The sequence below is a fragment of the Protomyctophum parallelum genome, assembly GCF_964188405.1.
Source record: "Protomyctophum parallelum genome assembly, chromosome: 1".
Classification (NCBI taxonomy): Eukaryota; Metazoa; Chordata; class Actinopteri; order Myctophiformes; family Myctophidae; genus Protomyctophum; species Protomyctophum parallelum.
In genome coordinates this window covers 93,273,975-93,297,542 of record NC_139697.1, presented here as the reverse complement: position 1 = coordinate 93,297,542, position 23,568 = coordinate 93,273,975, and the positions used below count along the sequence as shown (strand labels likewise).

The 23,568-nt window shown below is 38.8% G+C and overlaps 1 protein-coding gene across 1 annotated transcript in view; it reads right to left on the bottom strand.

Moving 5' to 3' along the window:
* Nucleotides 1-728: 728 nt before the first annotated feature.
* Nucleotides 729-23,568, bottom strand: part of LOC310855535 (RNA ligase 1-like) — a gene marked incomplete at both ends in the record, with an annotated part of 45,587 nt that continues 22,747 nt past the window's right edge. Inside the window, 2 exons of the mRNA XM_083760576.1 lie at nucleotides 729-876; nucleotides 2,225-2,252. Coding sequence (XP_083616702.1) covers nucleotides 729-876; nucleotides 2,225-2,252 — 176 coding nt within the window. The remainder of the gene's footprint in view (nucleotides 877-2,224; nucleotides 2,253-23,568) is intronic.

Sequence of the window (23,568 nt, the reverse complement as noted above, 5' to 3'; positions counted from 1 at the left end):
TGACAGATTGATTTTAAAATTATTTTACTTGTCTATAAAGCTCTCAATGGTCTCGCACCATCCTACCTACATGACTGCCTGCCTAAATATGTCCCAAACCGCCCCCTAAGGTCTTCCGCCTGCTCGCTTTGCCCAAAAAAATGGCAACTAAAAAATACGGGGAAGCAGCTTTTTGCTTCTACGGGCCGTCGGCATGGAACAAGCTCCCACTGTACCTTCGTCAGGCAGCCTCTGTAGACATTTTTAAAGCTCAGCTCAAGACCCACTTCTACAACATTGCCTTTAATTGATTTTTTTTCCCCATGTCCTCACTGTACTGCATTACTGCTTGTTTTTTAATGTCGTTGCCTTTCTTTTATTCTCCATTGTTCTATAAAGCACTTTGAGCTGCATTTCATGTCATGAAAGGTGCTATACAAATAAAGTTTTATTATTATTATTATTATGAATGAATGCCTTACACTATGGACACATGTTTCTGCACACAGGCCTACACATTACACAATGGGATTTCACTGTAAATATAGATAAGACATAAAATGAGAACAATAGAGCACAGTAGACTTTGAGGATTTGACAATATACTAATTTGTTGTCAGGCATTGACCAGTCCTGTACAGAACCCAGCCCACTGTCTTCTATACTAAAGCGGAAACAAATTGAACTTACATTGCAATTTAATAAAATAAAACATAATAGTACAGGGGATGCGGTAGTATACTTGTTACTTAGATGTGAGGCCTTAGTGCAGGGATGTCAAACTGGTGATCCGCGGGCCGCATGCGGCCCGCGACGTCGTCTTCTGCGGCCCGGGGGTTGGTGTCTAAAACCTGATTTAACACTACCTCTGAGCCAGTGCTCTGAGGCGAGCAGCAGCTACAGAAGGGAGGGGGAGAGGGAGGAGGGAGCGCGCCTCCCCTCCCTTCCCGTGTGCCTTAATTGCTCCAGCTGTTGGGTGTTAAGTATCAAGAATTTGTGGAATGCTGGTCTCTGCTACTTGAGCTGTGAAGTACCGGAAGACACACCCCTCTCTCTCTCTCTCTCTCTCTCTATCTCTCTCTCTCATTGCTACAGCCGAGCTGTGAAGTTAAGACACCCCCCCTCCCTCTCTCTCTCTCTCTCTCTCACACACAAGAGTTCCATGATATGCGTTGTACTCATGATAAACAGTACTCACAGACAGACTCAGGCAGCGATAATGGAGTTTAGTGATTTAGATTCCAAAAAACAAGACGGGACATCAAAAAACACCACGTGTGTTCCACGTGTCAAACTAGCGTCTGAATTCACTCTTTTCCTCATGTTGCATAACCACAACAATCATCCTCCTGCTTCATAAGACAAAAAAAACTTTAGGGGGCGCCAAAGAAAAGAAAGTAATGCAGGTCTAAAAACGGCCTGTATTACTGCATAAAAATAAAAGGTTGTAGTAGCCATTTACAAATTAAAGTGAAGTCAGTATTTGGCATTGTGGTGTGTGGAACACTCTTTGTTTCTTGAAAAAAATATGATGGTAACAATGCACAAAAACAAATTTAATCTACTGTTTTACTTGTAAAACTGTGATGTGACAATAAAGATGATTCTGATGATTGAATTATTCTATATTCAAATGTTTATTGGTGCTTCTGATTGTGTCATGGGTTTTATATATGCTATATGCCTGAGGCTACAACACTTTGGTCAGCTTCTGTTTTAAACGTGCTATAAATACAGATTTCTGATTCTTAAAAAAAACTAGCATCTCTCAAATTATAATAATATAATATATTATTTAGGAATAGCACTGTGGAGGAGTTCTATACAAAACTGGGACCGCAATATCCTGCATTTCAAATGTTTGCCTCAAAGATCCTCAGTATGTTTGGCACAACATATCTCTGTGAGCAGGCTTTCTCTGTGATGAATATCAATAAATCCAAACTGCGCTCACAGTTGACAAACAGACATCTAAATGACATTATGAAAGTTTCAACTACTCAGAAGCTGGTCCCTGATGTTGACAAGTTGGTTAAAGCAAAAAGAACCCAGGTGTCAGGCAAGAAGTAAAACAATTATTTGTATTTTTTGAGCTGAACTTTTTCTGTTTGGGTTTTTTCCCTTACTTTTTAATTGATTATGCAATATGCATGCATGAAGTAAATGTTTGCTGACAAGTGATCAACAGCTGACACATAACAAAAGCCACACATTACTGAACAGAAACTGCAGATATTGTGCTGACATGGTAATAGCTCTCAGGTGATCAACACCTGAAACATAAGAACAAAAGCCACACATGACTGAACAGAAACTGCAGATATTTTGCATATTAGCAGATGTAGGTAAACAAGGTAGACAAGTAATGTCTTTACTTCAAATTGAAATGTTTTACTTTCAAATGTTTTGTTGGTGATCCTTATTGCATTGTTTATTAATTACAGTAGAATATATAATATATAATATATAATATATAATATATAATATATAATATATAATATATAATATATAATATATAATATATAATATATATATTATATATCACCCATTCTTGAGATAAGGGACAAAACTTTTTTCAAACTGGATTTTTTTTTTTTTTAAGATACATTCAAATCAAATGGATGTATTTGTAGACACAGGTCTCAACTACCAATATTGAGAAGGAACAGGTTTTTCGCATAACATTTCTTTCTAAAATGGGACATTTATGCACTTAATACCCGATTCATGTCAACTCCGTCAGACACACTAAAATACCTTTTAATTGAATTTGATAATTTCAACAATAATATAAAGTCCTCAGTTCTCTTATAATGGCTTTCAGTAATCAAGTTAAGTAATACAATTATTTTAATATTGTTTTTTTTCCAATATCACACTATTATGAAATATCCAATTTCTCAAATCCGTCATTTCAACCTCTATTTTCAATATTATAACATGAAAACCATGTAAAAAAAAAAAAATCATCATTACGTATCATTTCAGTTGGTGTTTCAATACATATGCACAAAATATTTAACATCACATTTTCTATTTCTTTGGAAATTAACAAAAACATCACGGGACGAACATCTGACGGAGTTGACGAACATCTGACGGAGTTGACAAGTTTAACTGATTTAGGTTCTAGATCACCTAGGATCTTGATTCTGGTGACTAATCCCACATTTTCAAGGATGAGGAATACAGTGGTACTATTTATATTGGCCCTGTGACCATGGCAGCCATTTTCAAAATGGCAGCCACCTGCTGTTATCTTACAATAACTCAAGTTCTACACCACCTAGGATCTTGATTCTGATGACTAATCCTACATTTTCAATGAGGAGGAATACAGTTTTATCTATTTAGATTTATCCCGTGACAATGGCAGCCATTTAAAAAAATGGTGGACCTGCTATTATTTTACCAATTTAGTCAGGGAATATTATCAGAATAATGTCAAATCTGTGAATACATTTCTTACCAAGAATTTTTTCACCAATGTGTTTGTAAAGGTGTCTACTAACATATCCCACATTGGTTTCTATTGAACCACCCTAGAGGCAATTTATTACCAGATTGTATTAATATCCCCTGACTAAATAACTCATCTTCTAGACCACCTAGACCCGACATCACAAACAGAGACCCGATTGACACCTAAACAACAAGTTTGGACAGCCCCACCAATTAGTGTTACGGAAAATAGCAAGTGTCTACCCTAGGCCCAGAGGGAGACACAGAACTTAGATGCGGCTCACATGTTGCACGACTCCTCAACAAGCTGCCACCAGAGATGAGAGCTGAATTCTGCCGCACAATGCTCTGCTGCCCAGGAGCAACCAACACCCTGTTGGAGTTCTCTGAGTGGTTGAAGCATGAGTCCTAGCCATATAGCCTGTGCAAAGGCAAACACCTTGAAGACCTGCTTGAGGTGAACAGTGAGCAGTGAACAGTGAGCGAAAGACTGAAGACAGAAGATCTGCCTTCAGGACTATCAGGCAGGATGTGCAGACACTGAAGGCATCAGTGTCGTTCTGTGTCCCCAGCATGTCAACCAAAGCAATGTTACCACATCAAAGGAGCCTTCACCTCAAGTCACCTGGGGCTGGGTGAGCAATCGTATCCTGTATCTAGCCTCACAACTAAATACAGACACTTGGCCAGACTGCCGTTTGAAAGGGTCAAACACTTCATCCTGATTGGGGAAGACCACCCCACCTAATCACACCAACCAAACAAGTGAGGTTGGGGCCTCCAGGTGGGCCAGCAGCCATCTGCACAAGACTGGGCTGGACCCTGCAGGAAAGCAATCTCCAGCCAAGACAATGTAAGTTGACTATAACAGAGCCCCAGAACACAGAGCTCATGAGAAGGATGGAGAAACACTGGCAGGAGGCCACCAAGATACAACGCCACACTGCAGTGGCCAGTGAAGTCAAACTGTGCGTCTGTACCTGAAAGAGACAAGTCAAAGGCCAGAAAGCCCACCTCCTTTTAATGTCCTGTCAGTAGCAACTCAACCTGCACCTGAAATAAGCCCTGACCCCTCCCAGAGAAAGTTCATCCTTGAAAATGTAATGATTAGTCGCCAGAATCAAGATCCTTGGTGGTCTAAAACTTGAGTTATTGGTAAAATAACAGCAGGTTGGTGGTCACTTTGAAAAACAATGGCTGCCATGGTCACAGGACAAATCTAAATAGTACCACTGTATTCCTCATCTTTTAAAATGTATTATTAGTCGGCAGAATCAAGATCCTATGTGGTCTAAAACTTGAGTTATTGTAAAATAACAGCATGTGGCGGCCATTTTGAAAAACAATGGCTGCCATGGTCACAGGACAAATCTAAATAGTACCAATGTATCCCTCATCCTTGAAAATGTAGTCTTAGTCACCAGAATCAAGATCCTAGGTGGTGTAGAACTTGAGTTATTGTAAAATAACATCAGGTGGCGGCAATTTTGGAAAATGGCTGCCATGGTCACCACGAGACAAATCTGTGATGGCCCTATAGCCAAAAATGTTCCTTAAGGCATGCTCTAACTGTGTGCCAAATTAGAATACGTCCCATTATTCAAAAACTATAATTTTATTGTTTTAGGAACACTTTTGTCAACTCCGTCAGATACATGTCAACTCCGTCAGACACAAAACCTGACGGAGTTGACGTCTGACGGAGTTGACAAAATGTCATTTGTTTTCATCTTAACCCTCTGTAGTACAATGTAGCCATTTTGTTTTTGCTTCATTTGTTAGCTAAACCTAACCCTAAACTTTTATAATAAACATTATTTTGGAATTCTTAACAAAGATCATAATAATGTCCTGACGGAGTTGACATGTAAAAGCTGTGACCACCCTGATATCAACATTGTTTGTTTAAAATATCAAACAATTGAATGCTTGTCAGACCAGGTGCTCCACTGTTGCAACAAATACAAACGGGACTTGGAAAAGGAGTCTTCAGGCTAAATCTGTCGACAATATTTTCTGATTAATTTAAGACTTTTAAAAAACCTGACGGAGTTGACGGGAGACGTGGGACACACATTTGATATGAGATATCTAATGGAAAATATAAATTAAAATTATTGTGTATATTGTTTGCTATGTTGTTGACAATCTACTTTAATTTAGTATGTATATTTATGTGATTGTGACAGTATTAGACACTTTTTTAGCAGTTTGAAATTATGACCACTTGCTGGGGACAGGCTAAATACAGGCGTTTTTGGGTACAGTGCCTGCTTTTAACTAATTCAGATGGCATATGAAAACAATTATAATGAAATGAATGGCATAATAATGCACAACTGTATTACATTTAACTTTGCAAGTGCTTTTATTTTTATTAAATTAATTAATTTTTAACAATAATAAGGCTCTTATGTGTGGGACATGTTTTTTCCACTTTTGTCCCTCATCTCAAGAATGAGTGATATATTATATATATTATATATTATAATATATTATATTCTAGCAGTGACTGACTGAGATATCGACCGCAACTGGTTGTGGCCCCCATCAAGTGACCTTTTGACCAATGCGGCCCTCGCCCCAAGTTCAGTTCGACACCTCTGCCTTAGTGTGTACTATTTATGAAGACTGTTTGCAATCAATTTTAGGGCAGTTGGCCTAACTGTTTTTTTGTGGAATGTGGATAAATCCTCTTAATGGCTCGATCTGCTGCAGTAACAGTTAATTAATATCCACTTATTAAATATTGTTGACTGTACATACATTACCCAGATACTCAGTCTTGGATATATATTCATACATTAAATATGAAGCTTACAAAGCAATCTCACATTTAGTTTATTTCTAGAATGTGACAGAGCATGGCCTGGGGGAGGAGTCGGAGAGGGGTGGAGGGCATGCAGCAGTTTGTTAGGTTGTGATTGGTGGAGAGAATGAATTGTCAGTCATCAGCATTTTAGCCTATTTACATTTTAACCTGGGGGAAGAATGTGGGGTTTGTTCATTATTTAGCATTTGAAAAAAACATAAATGAATAAAGGTGCAGTCATCACAACCCTATTGAAACTAATTCCACACACCTGAGTGCTCCTCATTCCCTCAGAGCAACACAACCTGAACAATGACTTAAAGTTGTCCATGTTTCCCAGGTTTACACAAATACAGCTATATTAATGGATATAGGATATGATTATTATAATCTCAATGAATTATTCTGATTCATCCTGATAATTAATTAATAATGGCTTACACTATGGACACATGTTTCGGCCTACATATTACACAATGGGATTTCACTGTAAATATAGACACGACAGAAAATGAGAACATTATTGCACAATAGGATATGAGACTTTGAGGATTTGACAATATACTAATTTGTTGTTAGGCCTTGACCAGTCCTGTACAGAAACCCCACCACTGTCTTCTAAAGTCGAAACAAATTGAACTTGCATTGCAACTTAATAGAATACAAAATAAAAGTACAGGGTGTGCTGTAGTATACTTGTAAAAGACAAGATGTGAAGGCTTGTGTACTATTTATGAAGACTGTTTGCAATAACTTTAGGGGATGGCAGTTTTTGTTTTGGATAACTGTTTTTCTTGTTTCTTCACCAGAGCTGGTTCTATGTTACTGAAAGAATATGGAGCAATCCTCTTAATGGCTCTGCTGCAGTAAAACTTCATTAATATCCACTTATTCAATATTGTTAGACTGTACATATCCAGATAGTCAGATACTCTATATTGGGTATAGATAGATTAATATATTAAATATGAAGCTTACAAAGCCGTAGTCTGAAACCCCACCTCTTCAGACTCCACCATGGCCCGTAGCACTTGCCCTAGCATTTTATGTCGACTTAGATAGTATTTTAGACAGACTTATAGCTCGTTACGTAGACGGCACTAGAATTGCATTTTATGTAGTCATAGCATTTTATAGTACACTTGTATATTGTATGATATTATAGTATAGTATGTATAGTTGACATAGATACTCCACTGTTACGTTCTTAGTTTATACATGATTCATGATAACTACTTTTTATATATGTGATGTATGCCATGCTTTTGTTTTTTCTTAAATGTAAGTCGCTCTGGATCAAGAGCGTTTGCTAAATGCCTAAATTGTAAAATTGTAAATCTCACAGTTAGCAGTTTATTTCTAGAATGTTACATAGAGCATGGCCTGGGGGAGGAGTCAGAGAGGGGTGGATGACATGCAGCAGTTTCTTAGGTTGTGATTGGTGGAGAGAATGAATCGTCAGTCATCAGCATTTTGGCCTATTTACATTTTAACCTGGAGGAAGAATGTGGGGTTTGTTCATTATTTAGCATTTGAAAGAAAACATAAATGAATAAAGGTGCAGTCATCACAACCCTATTGAAACTAATTCCACACTCCTGAGTGCTCCTCATTCCCTCAAAGCAACCTGAACAATGACTTAAAGTTGTCCAGGTTTCCCAGGTTTACACAAATACAGCTATATTAATGGGTATAGGATATGATTATCATAATCTGAATCTGAATTATTCTGATTCATCCTGATAATTAATTAATAATGGCTTACACTATGGACACATGTTTCGGCCTACATATTACACAATGGGATTTCACTGTAAATATAGACACGACAGAAAATGAGAACATTATTGCACAATAGGATATGAGACTTTGAGGATTTGACAATATACTAATTTGTTGTTAGGCCTTGACCAGTCCTGTACAGAAACCCCACCACTGTCTTCTAAAGTCGAAACAAATTGAACTTGCATTGTAACTTAATACAATACAAAATTAAAGTACAGGGTGTGCTGTAATATACTTGTAAAAGACAAGATGTGAAGGCTTGTGTACTATTTATGAAGACTGTTTGCAATAACTTTAGGGGGTGGCAGTTTTTGTTTTGGAAAACTGTTTTTCTTGTTTCTTCACCAGAGCTGGTTCTATGTTACTGAAAGAATATGGAGCAATCCTCTTAATGGCTCTGCTGCAGTAACACTTCATTAATATCCACTTATTCAATATCGTTAGACTGTACATATATTATCCAGATAGTCAGATACTCTATATTGGGTATAAATAGATTCATATATTAAATATGAAGCTTACAAATCCGTAGTGTGAAAACCCACCTCTTCAGACTCCACCATGGCCCGTAGCACTTGCCCTAGCATTTTATGTCGACATAGGTCGCATTCATACCAGAGAGCTTTGCTGAGATTAAAACGAATCCTGCTGCGCATTGTCAGAAAGTGCGCTTCGTTTGGCAGGTGTGAAGGCTCATTCGAATCCTAATGCGCAGCAAATAACCGCATTTTACTCCGCCCAAAAACGTGGGTTTCGAATCGCACTTGACTACGATTCGGTGCAGGTGTGAATGCAATCCGCAGTAAATAAAGGAAATGAAGCAAACATAATGTGGCGGGTGAGGAGCTGAACACAGTTGGAGACGGTTAAGGCATATTTTACGCAGCGCAAAGATGTCCCGTTACTGTGGATAGACGTGGTCGAATAAGGAGCCTGAAGCCCTGATCGAAATGAGGACGTGTAGGCTACATTAATCAATTGCTTAAGAAAACACATAAAAACACTGCAGTGTATTATAGCCTACATAATATTCTGTCTGTCTGTCTGTGCGTGCCGTAAACATGGAGTGCTGTCACTGTGTGGGACTGGGGAGTTATATCAGTGCGCTCATGCAGCGCTGTGCCTCCATGCCCAAAAGAACAGTGTGTGGCGGCTGCGTGCGTAGAGAGAGAGAGAGAGGGGGGGGGTCCCAGACGGCACGACACATGCACGTTATGAGTGTAATTTTATCACCATAGATTTCACTGTGTAGGCTATAGTTTATGAACGGAACACATTGATAAAGGTCCCCCCTGCTGCGTTTCCAATTGCTGCGAATGACAGTGTGAAGGCAAACCGCAGCCAATTAAATATGCAAGAAGCCCCTTTCCCCGCCCATACGGATCTGAGTCTACCGAAGTATTAGGTGAGAATGTGACCTTAGATAGTATTTTAGACAGACTTATAGCTCGTTGCGTAGACGGCACTTGAATTGCATTTTATGTAGTCATAGCATTTTATAGTAGCCTACACATGTATATTGTATAATATATAATATAGTATAGTATGTATAGTTGACATAGATACTTAGAACCTTAAAACACACCATAGAATTCACACTGGAGAGAAACCCTATGGATGTGATCAGTGTGGACAACATTTCTCTGAAATGTCCAGCCTTAAAAGCCACCAGAGAATTCACACAGGAGAGAAACCATATGGATGTGATCAGTGTGGGCAACACTTCTCTCAAATGGAAAACCTTAAAACACACCATAGAATTCACACTGGAGAGAAACCCTATGGATGTGATCAGTGTGGACAACACTTCTCTCAAATGCACAGCCTTAAACGCCACCAGATAATTCACACTGGAGAGAAACCCAAATGATTGTGATGTGTGTGGAAAAGCCTTTGGTATATATATTTTTTTGTATATATTGATTGTGTTTAACTTGATTTTCTTATTGGACATTTTCAAGACATAAATTAGACATATTGTCTGTGACAGGGAGGAAATTAGCACACAATCACATTTTGTACATACATGTGTTGTAAGTATGGATGAAATAAAACATGTTACAAAATACACATTGTGTACGTTCTTATGGCTACAGCCATTGGTCAAATATATTAAAGGGGTATTTCACATTTTGGGGACATTTTAACAGAAGTCCGTATACAAGCATTTTAACCATGTTAGATTAATTGAACATATCCTGACGAAGACCCGAATGGGTCGAAAGTGTGTGGAAAATCTTTTAGTAACTATATTAATTTAGAAGTTCACAGGGTTGTACAAACTGGATTTAAACTCTTCCCTTGTGGTCAGTGTAGGAATAATTTTACTAATTCAAGCCACCGAAAATGTCATGAACTTATGAACGATGGATCTGTTTAGTGTGAACATCATGTCATTAGAGCGGGTGAGAAACATAACAGTACAGTACATAGAAACTAACTAACATAGAAACTAACAGTACAGTAAAGAACCTGGGGGTTATTATTTATTCTGAATTGAACTTTAATTCACACATTAATCATGTCACTCATGTCAAGATTGCCTTTTTTCACCTTAGAAATAATGCACAAATCAGAGCCTATTTGTCCTTGGACGATGCAAAAATGCTAATCCACGCCTTTGTTTTTTCTCGGCTTGATTACTGCAATGCACTTTTTTCAGGACTGCCTAAGAAAACAACTGACAGATTGATTTTAAAATTATTTTACTTGTCTATAAAGCTCTCAATGGTCTCGCACCATCCTGCCTACATGACTGCCTGCCTAAATATGTCCCAAACCGCCCCCTAAGGTCTTCCACCGCCGGACTGCTCGCTTTGCCCAAAAAAATGGCAACAAAAAAATACGGGGAAGCAGCTTTTTGCTTCTACGGGCCGTCGGCATGGAACAAGCTCCCACTGTACCTTCGTCAGGCAGCCTCTGTAGACATTTTTAAAGCTCAGCTCAAGACCCACTTCTACAACATTGCCTTTAATTGATCTTTTATTTTTTATTTTTCATGTCCTCACTGTACTGCATTACTGCTTGTTTTTTAATGTCGTTGCCTTTCTTTTATTCTCCATTGTTCTGTAAAGCACTTTGAGCTGCATTTCATGTCATGAAAGGTGCTATACAAATAAAGTTTTATTATTATTATTATTATGAATGAATGCCTTACACTATGGACACATGTTTCTGCACACAGGCCTACACATTACACAATGGGATTTCACTGTAAATATAGATAAGACATAAAATGAGAACAATAGAGCACAGTAGACTTTGAGGATTTGACAATATACTAATTTGTTGTCAGGCATTGACCAGTCCTGTACAGAACCCAGCCCACTGTCTTCTATACTAAAGCGGAAACAAATTGAACTTACATTGCAATTTAATAAAATAAAACATAATAGTACAGGGGATGCGGTAGTATACTTGTTACTTAGATGTGAGGCCTTAGTGTGTACTATTTATGAAGACTGTTTGCAATCAATTTTAGGGCAGTTGGCCTAACTGTTTTTTTGTGGAATGTGGATAAATCCTCTTAATGGCTCGATCTGCTGCAGTAACAATTAATTAATATCCACTTATTAAATATTGTTGACTGTACATACATTACCCAGATACTCAGTCTTGGATATATATTCATACATTAAATATGAAGCTTACAAAGCAATCTCACATTTAGTTTATTTCTAGAATGTGACAGAGCATGGCCTGGGGGAGGAGTCGGAGAGGGGTGGAGGGCATGCAGCAGTTTGTTAGGTTGTGATTGGTGGAGAGAATGAATTGTCAGTCATCAGCATTTTAGCCTATTTACATTTTAACCTGGGGGAAGAATGTGGGGTTTGTTCATTATTTAGCATTTGAAAAAAACATAAATGAATAAAGGTGCAGTCATCACAACCCTATTGAAACTAATTCCACACACCTGAGTGCTCCTCATTCCCTCAGAGCAACACAACCTGAACAATGACTTAAAGTTGTCCATGTTTCCCAGGTTTACACAAATACAGCTATATTAATGGATATAGGATATGATTATTATAATCTCAATGAATTATTCTGATTCATCCTGATAATTAATTAATAATGGCTTACACTATGGACACATGTTTCGGCCTACATATTACACAATGGGATTTCACTGTAAATATAGACACGACAGAAAATGAGAACATTATTGCACAATAGGATATGAGACTTTGAGGATTTGACAATATACTAATTTGTTGTTAGGCCTTGACCAGTCCTGTACAGAAACCCCACCACTGTCTTCTAAAGTCGAAACAAATTGAACTTGCATTGCAACTTAATAGAATACAAAATAAAAGTACAGGGTGTGCTGTAGTATACTTGTAAAAGACAAGATGTGAAGGCTTGTGTACTATTTATGAAGACTGTTTGCAATAACTTTAGGGGATGGCAGTTTTTGTTTTGGATAACTGTTTTTCTTGTTTCTTCACCAGAGCTGGTTCTATGTTACTGAAAGAATATGGAGCAATCCTCTTAATGGCTCTGCTGCAGTAAAACTTCATTAATATCCACTTATTCAATATTGTTAGACTGTACATATCCAGATAGTCAGATACTCTATATTGGGTATAGATAGATTAATATATTAAATATGAAGCTTACAAAGCCGTAGTCTGAAACCCCACCTCTTCAGACTCCACCATGGCCCGTAGCACTTGCCCTAGCATTTTATGTCGACTTAGATAGTATTTTAGACAGACTTATAGCTCGTTACGTAGACGGCACTAGAATTGCATTTTATGTAGTCATAGCATTTTATAGTACACTTGTATATTGTATGATATTATAGTATAGTATGTATAGTTGACATAGATACTCCACTGTTACGTTCTTAGTTTATACATGATTCATGATAACTACTTTTTATATATGTGATGTATGCCATGCTTTTGTTTTTTCTTAAATGTAAGTCGCTCTGGATCAAGAGCGTTTGCTAAATGCCTAAATTGTAAAATTGTAAATCTCACAGTTAGCAGTTTATTTCTAGAATGTTACATAGAGCATGGCCTGGGGGAGGAGTCAGAGAGGGGTGGATGACATGCAGCAGTTTCTTAGGTTGTGATTGGTGGAGAGAATGAATCGTCAGTCATCAGCATTTTGGCCTATTTACATTTTAACCTGGAGGAAGAATGTGGGGTTTGTTCATTATTTAGCATTTGAAAGAAAACATAAATGAATAAAGGTGCAGTCATCACAACCCTATTGAAACTAATTCCACACTCCTGAGTGCTCCTCATTCCCTCAAAGCAACCTGAACAATGACTTAAAGTTGTCCAGGTTTCCCAGGTTTACACAAATACAGCTATATTAATGGGTATAGGATATGATTATCATAATCTGAATCTGAATTATTCTGATTCATCCTGATAATTAATTAATAATGGCTTACACTATGGACACATGTTTCGGCCTACATATTACACAATGGGATTTCACTTTAAATATAGACACGACAGAAAATGAGAACATTATTGCACAATAGGATATGAGACTTTGAGGATTTGACAATATACTAATTTGTTGTTAGGCCTTGACCAGTCCTGTACAGAAACCCCACCACTGTCTTCTAAAGTCGAAACAAATTGAACTTGCATTGTAACTTAATACAATACAAAATTAAAGTACAGGGTGTGCTGTAATATACTTGTAAAAGACAAGATGTGAAGGCTTGTGTACTATTTATGAAGACTGTTTGCAATAACTTTAGGGGGTGGCAGTTTTTGTTTTGGAAAACTGTTTTTCTTGTTTCTTCACCAGAGCTGGTTCTATGTTACTGAAAGAATATGGAGCAATCCTCTTAATGGCTCTGCTGCAGTAACACTTCATTAATATCCACTTATTCAATATCGTTAGACTGTACATATATTATCCAGATAGTCAGATACTCTATATTGGGTATAAATAGATTCATATATTAAATATGAAGCTTACAAATCCGTAGTCTGAAAACCCACCTCTTCAGACTCCACCATGGCCCGTAGCACTTGCCCTAGCATTTTATGTCGACATAGGTCGCATTCATACCAGAGAGCTTTGCTGCGATTAAAACGAATCCTGCTGCGCATTGTCAGAAAGTGCGCTTCGTTTGGCAGGTGTGAAGGCTCATTCGAATCCTAATGCGCAGCAAATAACCGCATTTTACTCCGCCCAAAAACGTGGGTTTCGCTTCGCTTCGAATCGCACTTGACTACGATTCGGTGCAGGTGTGAATGCAATCCGCAGTAAATAAAGGAAATGAAGCAAACATAATGTGGCGGGTGAGGAGCTGAACACAGTTGGAGACGGTTAAGGCATATTTTACGCAGCGCAAAGATGTCCCGTTACTGTGGATAGACGTGGTCGAATAAGGAGCCTGAAGCCCTGATCGAAATGAGGACGTGTAGGCTACATTAATCAATTGCTTAAGAAAACACATAAAAACACTGCAGTGTATTATAGCCTACATAATATTCTGTCTGTCTGTCTGTGCGTGCCGTAAACATGGAGTGCTGTCACTGTGTGGGACTGGGGAGTTATATCAGTGCGCTCATGCAGCGCTGTGCCTCCATGCCCAAAAGAACAGTGTGTGGCGGCTGCGTGCGTAGAGAGAGAGAGAGAGGGGGGTGGGGTCCCAGACGGCACGACACATGCACGTTATGAGTGTAATTTTATCACCATAGATTTCACTGTGTAGGCTATAGTTTATGAACGGAACACATTGATAAAGGTCCCCCCTGCTGCGTTTCCAATTGCTGCGAATGACAGTGTGAAGGCAAACCGCAGCCAATTAAATATGCAAGAAGCCCCTTTCCCCGCCCATACGGATCTGAGTCTACCGAAGTATTAGGTGAGAATGTGACCTTAGATAGTATTTTAGACAGACTTATAGCTCGTTGCGTAGACGGCACTTGAATTGCATTTTATGTAGTCATAGCATTTTATAGTAGCCTACACATGTATATTGTATAATATATAATATAGTATAGTATGTATAGTTGACATAGATACTCCACTGTTACGTTCTTAGTTTATACATGATTCATGATAACTACTGTTTATACATGATTCATGATAACTACTTTGTATATATGTGATGTAGGCTATGCTTTTGTTTTTGCTTAAATGTAAGTCGCTCTGGATCAAGAGCGTCTGCTAAATGCCTAAATTGTAAATTGTAAATCTCACAGTTAGCAGTTTATTTCTAGACTGTTGCATAGAGAGTATGACCGGGGGAGGAGTCAGAGAGGGGTGGATGACATGCAGCCGTTTCTTAGGTTGTGATTGGTGGCTGATGATTCTATTGTTCCACTCTTTGGCCAATCAACACCAAGCAGTTAGTGGCTCCACCTCAGGCTATCTAGTATAAGAAGAGTTTGTAGTTGTCAGTTCTCCACAACTCCTCCAGGATATCAATCATTTCTGAACATCTGACTGTGGACTCCAGACTTGAAGCGAATATGGACTCTCTCAACACCACCTCAAACGATTCTGCTCAACAGGGAGGCCCCAATGATCACCAAGACCTCTGTAAGTTACTTACTGTGTCTATATGGATATACAGCATGGCATAAGGATGTTTTTTATCTAGTCATTTGTTTGTTTTGATTTATTTTAGTATTGACTACCTGTTTTTATGTATTTTCTAAAATATAACACAATTGTAGAATCAAATTATAAATGGATGTTAAATTGATAATTGGGTACATTAACTTCATACTAGTTTTTGCTATTTTAAGTCCAGGAATGCCTCTAAACAACATTTCCTTTGTTTTTCCAATTCAGTTTTGCATCAGTCTGGTTTCCCTGTTCTACCAGAGGTGAATGACCAAAGAAGCGTGACTAAGCAAAAATGCCACTCCTGTGATCAGTGTGGAAAACGCTTCTCTCGAATGGACAGCCTTAAAATACACCAGAGAATTCACACTGGAGAGAAACCCTATGGATGTGATGATTGTGGACAACACTTCTCTACAATGGGAACTCTTAAAACACACCAGAGAATTCACACTGGAGAGAAACCCTATGGATGTGATCAGTGTGGGAAACACTTCTCTCAATTGGTAAGCCTTACAACACACCAGAGAATTCACACAGGAGAGAAAGCCTATGGATGTGATCAGTGTGGACAACACTTCTCTACAATGGGAAATCTTAAATCACACCAGATAATTCACACTGGAGAGAAACCCTATGGATGTGATCAGTGTGGGAAACACTTCTCTCACTTGGTAAACCTTAAAATACACCAGAGAATTCACACTGGAGAGAAACCATATGGATGTGATCATTGTGGACAACACTTCTCTACAATGGGAAATCTTAAAACACACCAGAGAATTCATACTGGTGAGAAACCCTATGGATGTGATCAGTGTGGACAACATTTCTCTGAAATGTCCAGCCTTAAAAGCCACAAGAGAATTCACACAGGAGAGAAACCATATGGATGTGATCAGTGTGGGCAACACTTCTCTCAAATGGAAAACCTTAAAACACACCATAGAATTCACACTGGAGAGAAACCCTATGGATGTGATCAGTGTGGACAACACTTCTCTCAAATGCACAGCCTTAAAAGCCACCAGAGAATTCACACAGGAGAGAAACCATATGGATGTGATCAGTGTGGGCAACACTTCTCTAAAATGGAAAACCTTAAAACACACCATAGAATTCACACTGGAGAGAAACCCTATGGATGTGATCAGTGTGGACAACACTTCTCTACAAAGGGAAATCTTAAAACACACCAGAGAATTCATACTGGTGAGAAACCATATGGATGTGATCAGTGTGGACAACATTTCTCTGAAATGTCCAGCCTTAAAAGCCACCAGAGAATTCACACAGGAGAGAAACCATATGGATGTGATCAGTGTGGGCAACACTTCTCTCAAATGGAAAACCTTAAAACACACCATAGAATTCACACTGGAGAGAAACCCTATGGATGTGATCAGTGTGGACAACACTTCTCTCAAATGCACAGCCTTAAACGCCACCAGATAATTCACACTGGAGAGAAACCCAAATGATTGTGATGTGTGTGGAAAAGCCTTTGGTATATATATTTTTTTGTATATATTGATTGTGTTTAACTTGATTTTCTTATTGGACATTTTCAAGACATAAATTAGACATATTGTCTGTGACAGGGAGGAAATTAGCACACAATCACATTTTGTACATACATGTGTTGTAAGTATGGATGAAATAAAACATGTTACAAAATACACATTGTGTACGTTCTTATGGCTACAGCCATTGGTCAAATATATTAAAGGGGTATTTCACATTTTGGGGACATTTTAACAGAAGTCCGTATACAAGCATTTTAACCATGTTAGATTAATTGAACATATCCTGACGAAGACCCGAATGGGTCGAAAGTGTGTGGAAAATCTTTTAGTAACTATATTAATTTAGAAGTTCACAGGGTTGTACAAACTGGATTTAAACTCTTCCCTTGTGGTCAGTGTAGGAATAATTTTACTAATTCAAGCCACCGAAAATGTCATGAACTTATGAACGATGGATCTGTTTAGTGTGAACATCATGTCATTAGAGCGGGTGAGAAACATAACAGTACAGTACATAGAAACTAACTAACATAGAAACTAACAGTACAGTAAAGAACCTGGGGGTTATTATTTATTCTGAATTGAACTTTAATTCACACATTAATCATGTCACTCATGTCAAGATTGCCTTTTTTCACCTTAGAAATAATGCACAAATCAGAGCCTATTTGTCCTTGGACGATGCAAAAACGCTAATCCACGCCTTTGTTTTTTCTCGGCTTGATTACTGCAATGCACTTTTTTCAGGACTGCCTAAGAAAACAACTGACAGATTGATTTTAAAATTATTTTACTTGTCTATAAAGCTCTCAATGGTCTCGCACCATCCTGCCTACATGACTGCCTGCCTAAATATGTCCCAAACCGCCCCCTAAGGTCTTCCACCGCCGGACTGCTCGCTTTGCCCAAAAAAATGGCAACAAAAAAATACGGGGAAGCAGCTTTTTGCTTCTACGGGCCGTCGGCATGGAACAAGCTCCCACTGTACCTTCGTCAGGCAGCCTCTGTAGACATTTTTAAAGCTCAGCTCAAGACCCACTTCTACAACATTGCCTTTAATTGATCTTTTATTTTTTATTTTTCATGTCCTCACTGTACTGCATTACTGCTTGTTTTTTAATGTCGTTGCCTTTCTTTTATTCTCCATTGTTCTGTAAAGCACTTTGAGCTGCATTTCATGTCATGAAAGGTGCTATACAAATAAAGTTTTATTATTATTATTATTATGAATGAATGCCTTACACTATGGACACATGTTTCTGCACACAGGCCTACACATTACACAATGGGATTTCACTGTAAATATAGATAAGACATAAAATGAGAACAATAGAGCACAGTAGACTTTGAGGATTTGACAATATACTAATTTGTTGTCAGGCATTGACCAGTCCTGTACAGAACCCAGCCCACTGTCTTCTATACTAAAGTGGAAACAAATTGAACTTACATTGCAATTTAATAAAATAAAACATAATAGTACAGGGGATGCGGTAGTATACTTGTTACTTAGATGTGAGGCCTTAGTGTGTACTATTTATGAAGACTGTTTGCAATCATTTTAGGGCAGTTGGCCTAACTGTTTTTTTGTGGAATGTGGATAAATCCTCTTAATGGCTCGATCTGCTGCAGTAACAATTAATTAATATCCACTTATTAAATATTGTTGACTGTACATACATTACCCAGATACTCAGTCTTGGATATATATTCATACATTAAATATGAAGCTTACAAAGCAATCTCACATTTAGTTTATTTCTAGAATGTGACAGAGCATGGCCTGGGGGAGGAGTCGGAGAGGGGTGGAGGGCATGCAGCAGTTTGTTAGGTTGTGATTGGTGGAGAGAATGAATTGTCAGTCATCAGCATTTTAGCCTATTTACATTTTAACCTGGGGGAAGAATGTGGGGTTTGTTCATTATTTAGCATTTGAAAAAAACATAAATGAATAAAGGTGCAGTCATCACAACCCTATTGAAACTAATTCCACACACCTGAGTGCTCCTCATTCCCTCAGAGCAACACAACCTGAACAATGACTTAAAGTTGTCCAGGTTTCCCAGGTTTACACAAATACAGCTATATTAATGGATATAGGATATGATTATTATAATCTCAATGAATTATTCTGATTCATCCTGATAATTAATTAATAATGGCTTACACTATGGACACATGTTTCGGCCTACATATTACACAATGGGATTTCACTGTAAATATAGACACGACAGAAAATGAGAACATTATTGCACAATAGGATATGAGACTTTGAGGATTTGACAATATACTAATTTGTTGTTAGGCCTTGACCAGTCCTGCAGAAACCCCACCACTGTCTTCTAAAGTCGAAACAAATTGAACTTGCATTGCAACTTAATAGAATACAAAATAAAAGTACAGGGTGTGCTGTAGTATACTTGTAAAAGACAAGATGTGAAGGCTTGTGTACTATTTATGAAGACTGTTTGCAATAACTTTAGGGGATGGCAGTTTTTGTTTTGGATAACTGTTTTTCTTGTTTCTTCACCAGAGCTGGTTCTATGTTACTGAAAGAATATGGAGCAATCCTCTTAATGGCTCTGCTGCAGTAAAACTTCATTAATATCCACTTATTCAATATTGTTAGACTGTACATATCCAGATAGTCAGATACTCTATATTGGGTATAGATAGATTCATATATTAAATATGAAGCTTACAAAGCCGTAGTCTGAAACCCCACCTCTTCAGACACCACCATGGCCCGTAGCACTTGCCCTAGCCTAGCCCCTTAGATAGCATTTTATGTCGACTTAGATAGTATTTTAGACAGACTTATAGCTCGTTACGTAGACAGCACTAGAATTGCATTTTATGTAGTCAATGTCAAGGAGTCAGTTTTATTTAATTTGATCGATTTTTCTGCTCGTTCATTCCATTGGCCTATACTCTACTCTCTGTGTGCACGTTGGCAGCTCAGAGTGGAATAGTATGAGAGTGACGACACTAGTGTTGACAGCAGTTTACCTGTCTGATCCTTGTCCCATGCCCACACCATATCTGGACTAGTTTTACTTTGCAGAGTTCGATTATTAATACAAAACATTGACCACATAAGCCTTTTCTATAATTTGACTATTCAGAAAATAGCACTCACCATCTAGATGCCTTTTATTTAAGGTATTTTACAGATTTTGAGTATTACTACATTGGGAGTATACTATAGTGGTATACTGCTACTTTTATGTAAGAAAAGATTGGAGTACTTCTTCCCCCACGCACACTTGCAGACACAACTTCGGCTATGAGCTGCTTCAGATTAGATTAGGACTTTCTAAAAGTGCAGTGAAGGGTTTGGTTCCCAATTCAGTTTGAATCGTCCTTAGCTAGATTCTGTATCCTTCTGTCTGTCTTTTAGACCTAAAATGTTTAATAGCCTACTCAGTGGGGGTGATTTTGGGTGGGGTGGCTATAAGACATCCATTATATTATATGCTACCAGAGGTGGACAGTAACTGAGTAAATGTACTTAAGTACTGATTCTGAGGATTTGTACTTTACTTGAGTATTAAAAAATACAGTAGAGTACTGAGTCTATAGGTTGACTGTAATAAGAAAGTTTGACATTTTGGCCTGCCAGAGCATGTCAATGAGAGGGTCACATGAAACCCCAATAAAAAAATGCCCAATAGTGACAGCCAGTCAGCAAGTGGATTCATGAATGTATACATAGACAATATTTTAGGCCAATTTAAAAAAAAACTATACCAAATGTCCCACTTTAAACAAAAGAAGCCTGTCGGCTGCCGGATAGGCTTGGGCAATATATCGATATTACCGTTTATCGCGATATTTGAAATCAATATCTGTAATATCGTGGAGTATATAAATAATATCGAATACCGATAATAACCCAATATCGTAATTTTACCGTCATGTAAATATGGATTTTCTTTTAAATAAACATCTACATTACTTTATGTGTGTGTCTGTGAGATGAATTTACAAGTATTTCATTTTAAACAACTATAATTTGCCTAATAACTTAGTGTCCATGCATTGACTGGCACTGACGCTGAATTACGGCGACGAGGCGACAGCAGCATTGTCGGACAGCCCTGACATTTGGCACAGACCGGCGCACCACAACTGGCACGCAGATAGATACTCTACCGCTTCGCTCTGTCGAGGCTCACACAAACAAACAAGCCCTAACACCACCGCAGAAAATGGGTGGCACACCGGGCATATGCCCTGTACGTCAGTGGGCCAGTCCAGGCCTGAATTTACTTCTACTCTTGAATACTTAAGTACATTTAAAAGCATATACTTTTTTACTCTTACTCAAGTAACATTTTGACTGAGCTACTGTACTTTTACTTGTAGTGAAGTAAATCTGAACAGGTCGTATTTGTACTCTTACTCAAGTACTGCTGGGGTCGAGTACTCTGTCCACCTCTGTATGCTACTACTACGGTAGTTCAACCTGCATCATATTCCAGATACCAATGTACAGCAATGACACTATTATGTTTATGCCATGCACAACAAACATTCCACTGCTCCAGTGAACATTGTATGTGCAGATAGCTGCTCTTACTGTCATTATTAATACTAATAATTTGAGCCTGGGGTTAAAACTATAGCCAAGTTGCAATACCCTCCATTGACTTCCCATTGATTCAAATTCCCCAGAGCCAAAAACCACAAGAAGACTGCACGTTTACTTCTATATGACTATCCAACAGCGTGTGACCCTCAATCCCCCACTCAAAAACCACCGCATGAACGCAGAAAATCAATGCAACCAACCATAAAACAGTCAAACATGTCCGATATCTCCTCCACTCTCTCTCCCCCTCCCCTCCCCTCCCACCCAAAAAAGGAGCATAAAAGTGTGTCTGACCTTGGGGATGAATGGGACGCGCACAAAGGAGCGTTTACCTTCAGAGGCACTCATATTTCTCCACCCAGAGCTACAGCGGAGGGAGGTTTGGGGGCCTTCATTGTTCTTCTGGCACGCGGAGTGGGCACGAACAGTGTCACCTTACCCTCCCCAGATAACCCACTGAGACCCGAGGCGAGGATTATACGAATGCCTTCGTTCTAAAGCCAGCATAAACCACACCGGTAGGGACTTGTTGGGACAAAACCGTTTTAAGGTCAACCACACACCAATGCTCATTGAGTTGCATTGGTGTGGTAGACCTAAATAAAAAACATGCGTGCGTGCGTGCGTGCGTGCGTGCGTGCATGCGTGTTAGGGCCGATTCATACTCCTATTTTACCGCTGTTTCGGCGCTGTAGTGCCGAAATGATTTCGGCTCGTCAGAATTTTTCAGTAGCACCGAAGAGCCGACTTTAGGACGGTACCCGCCCCCCCGAACCTCAAATGACGTCAAATTGTAGGCTTTACAGCGCCGAACCGACTTTTATTCGGCTCTAAAATAGGAGTATGAATCGGCCCTTAGGCTGCGCAACAGCGATGATTCACACTTGGTGGTGAACAAACGCTATAATGCTATTTCCATGCTGGGAAGGACAGACCCAGAGACAGACCCAGCCAGACAGCCAGGGGACACATTGCTGTGCATTGGAGTGGCTGCACCACTCAAAAGAAAAGAGACTTGGTGCTTTCCCGGTTTTAATGGGATAAAGACATGAATGGAGGAGAAAGGTCATGTCTCACCGCTAGACATTCTGCATTCCTTGGAGGCAGCTTGAGAACACACGATGATGCCGCTAGATAACTTTCTCCTGAGAGAGGAAAAAAACATTAGGAAATTACTTTGGAGTTCAAAGAGACAGATGATCAGTATGGATGTGGAATAGACATACGTCCCTAAAGAAGACAAAACATACTGGGTGGGATAAGCACACACATTATAGTGTGTGTGTGTGTGTGTGTGTGTGTGCGTGCGTGCGCGCGTGCGTGCGTGAGTGTGTGCGTGGGTACGTGCGTGGGTACGTGCGTGCGTGCGTGCAGAACTTCTATAAGAAAACCATTATCACTAATGAGGTTACAGGTGTCAAAGCTGGAGGCGGGGAGTGCTGTGCAAAACACCAGATTTAGTTGTAAGGACACAATGCTTTGAAGACGTGCAGAGCGAGATAAACCGCTAGAATTCTCACTAGTTCAAGCTGCAAAAACAGATTAACCAAACACTAAAACACATGATTTGGTAGAGATCTTTAATCTCGTTGTTGGAGCAACCTACTTATCATTCCCACCAAGTGCCATACAATTCTGCCAAACAGTTAGTGGTAGATAAGATAACTTGCGAACAGTTCAACAGTTAATCAAATAATTACCAATCAATAGGTCTATACTCAATATAAACTCAGCACACAAAGTTCGGAAACTTAACTTTGGTCCATTATTTCTCCACGTTAATAATACCAATTGGTATTGAATTGTATAACATTTTATTCGTCAATCAGTCACCTTTACAAAGGGGTACAGCTTGTAAG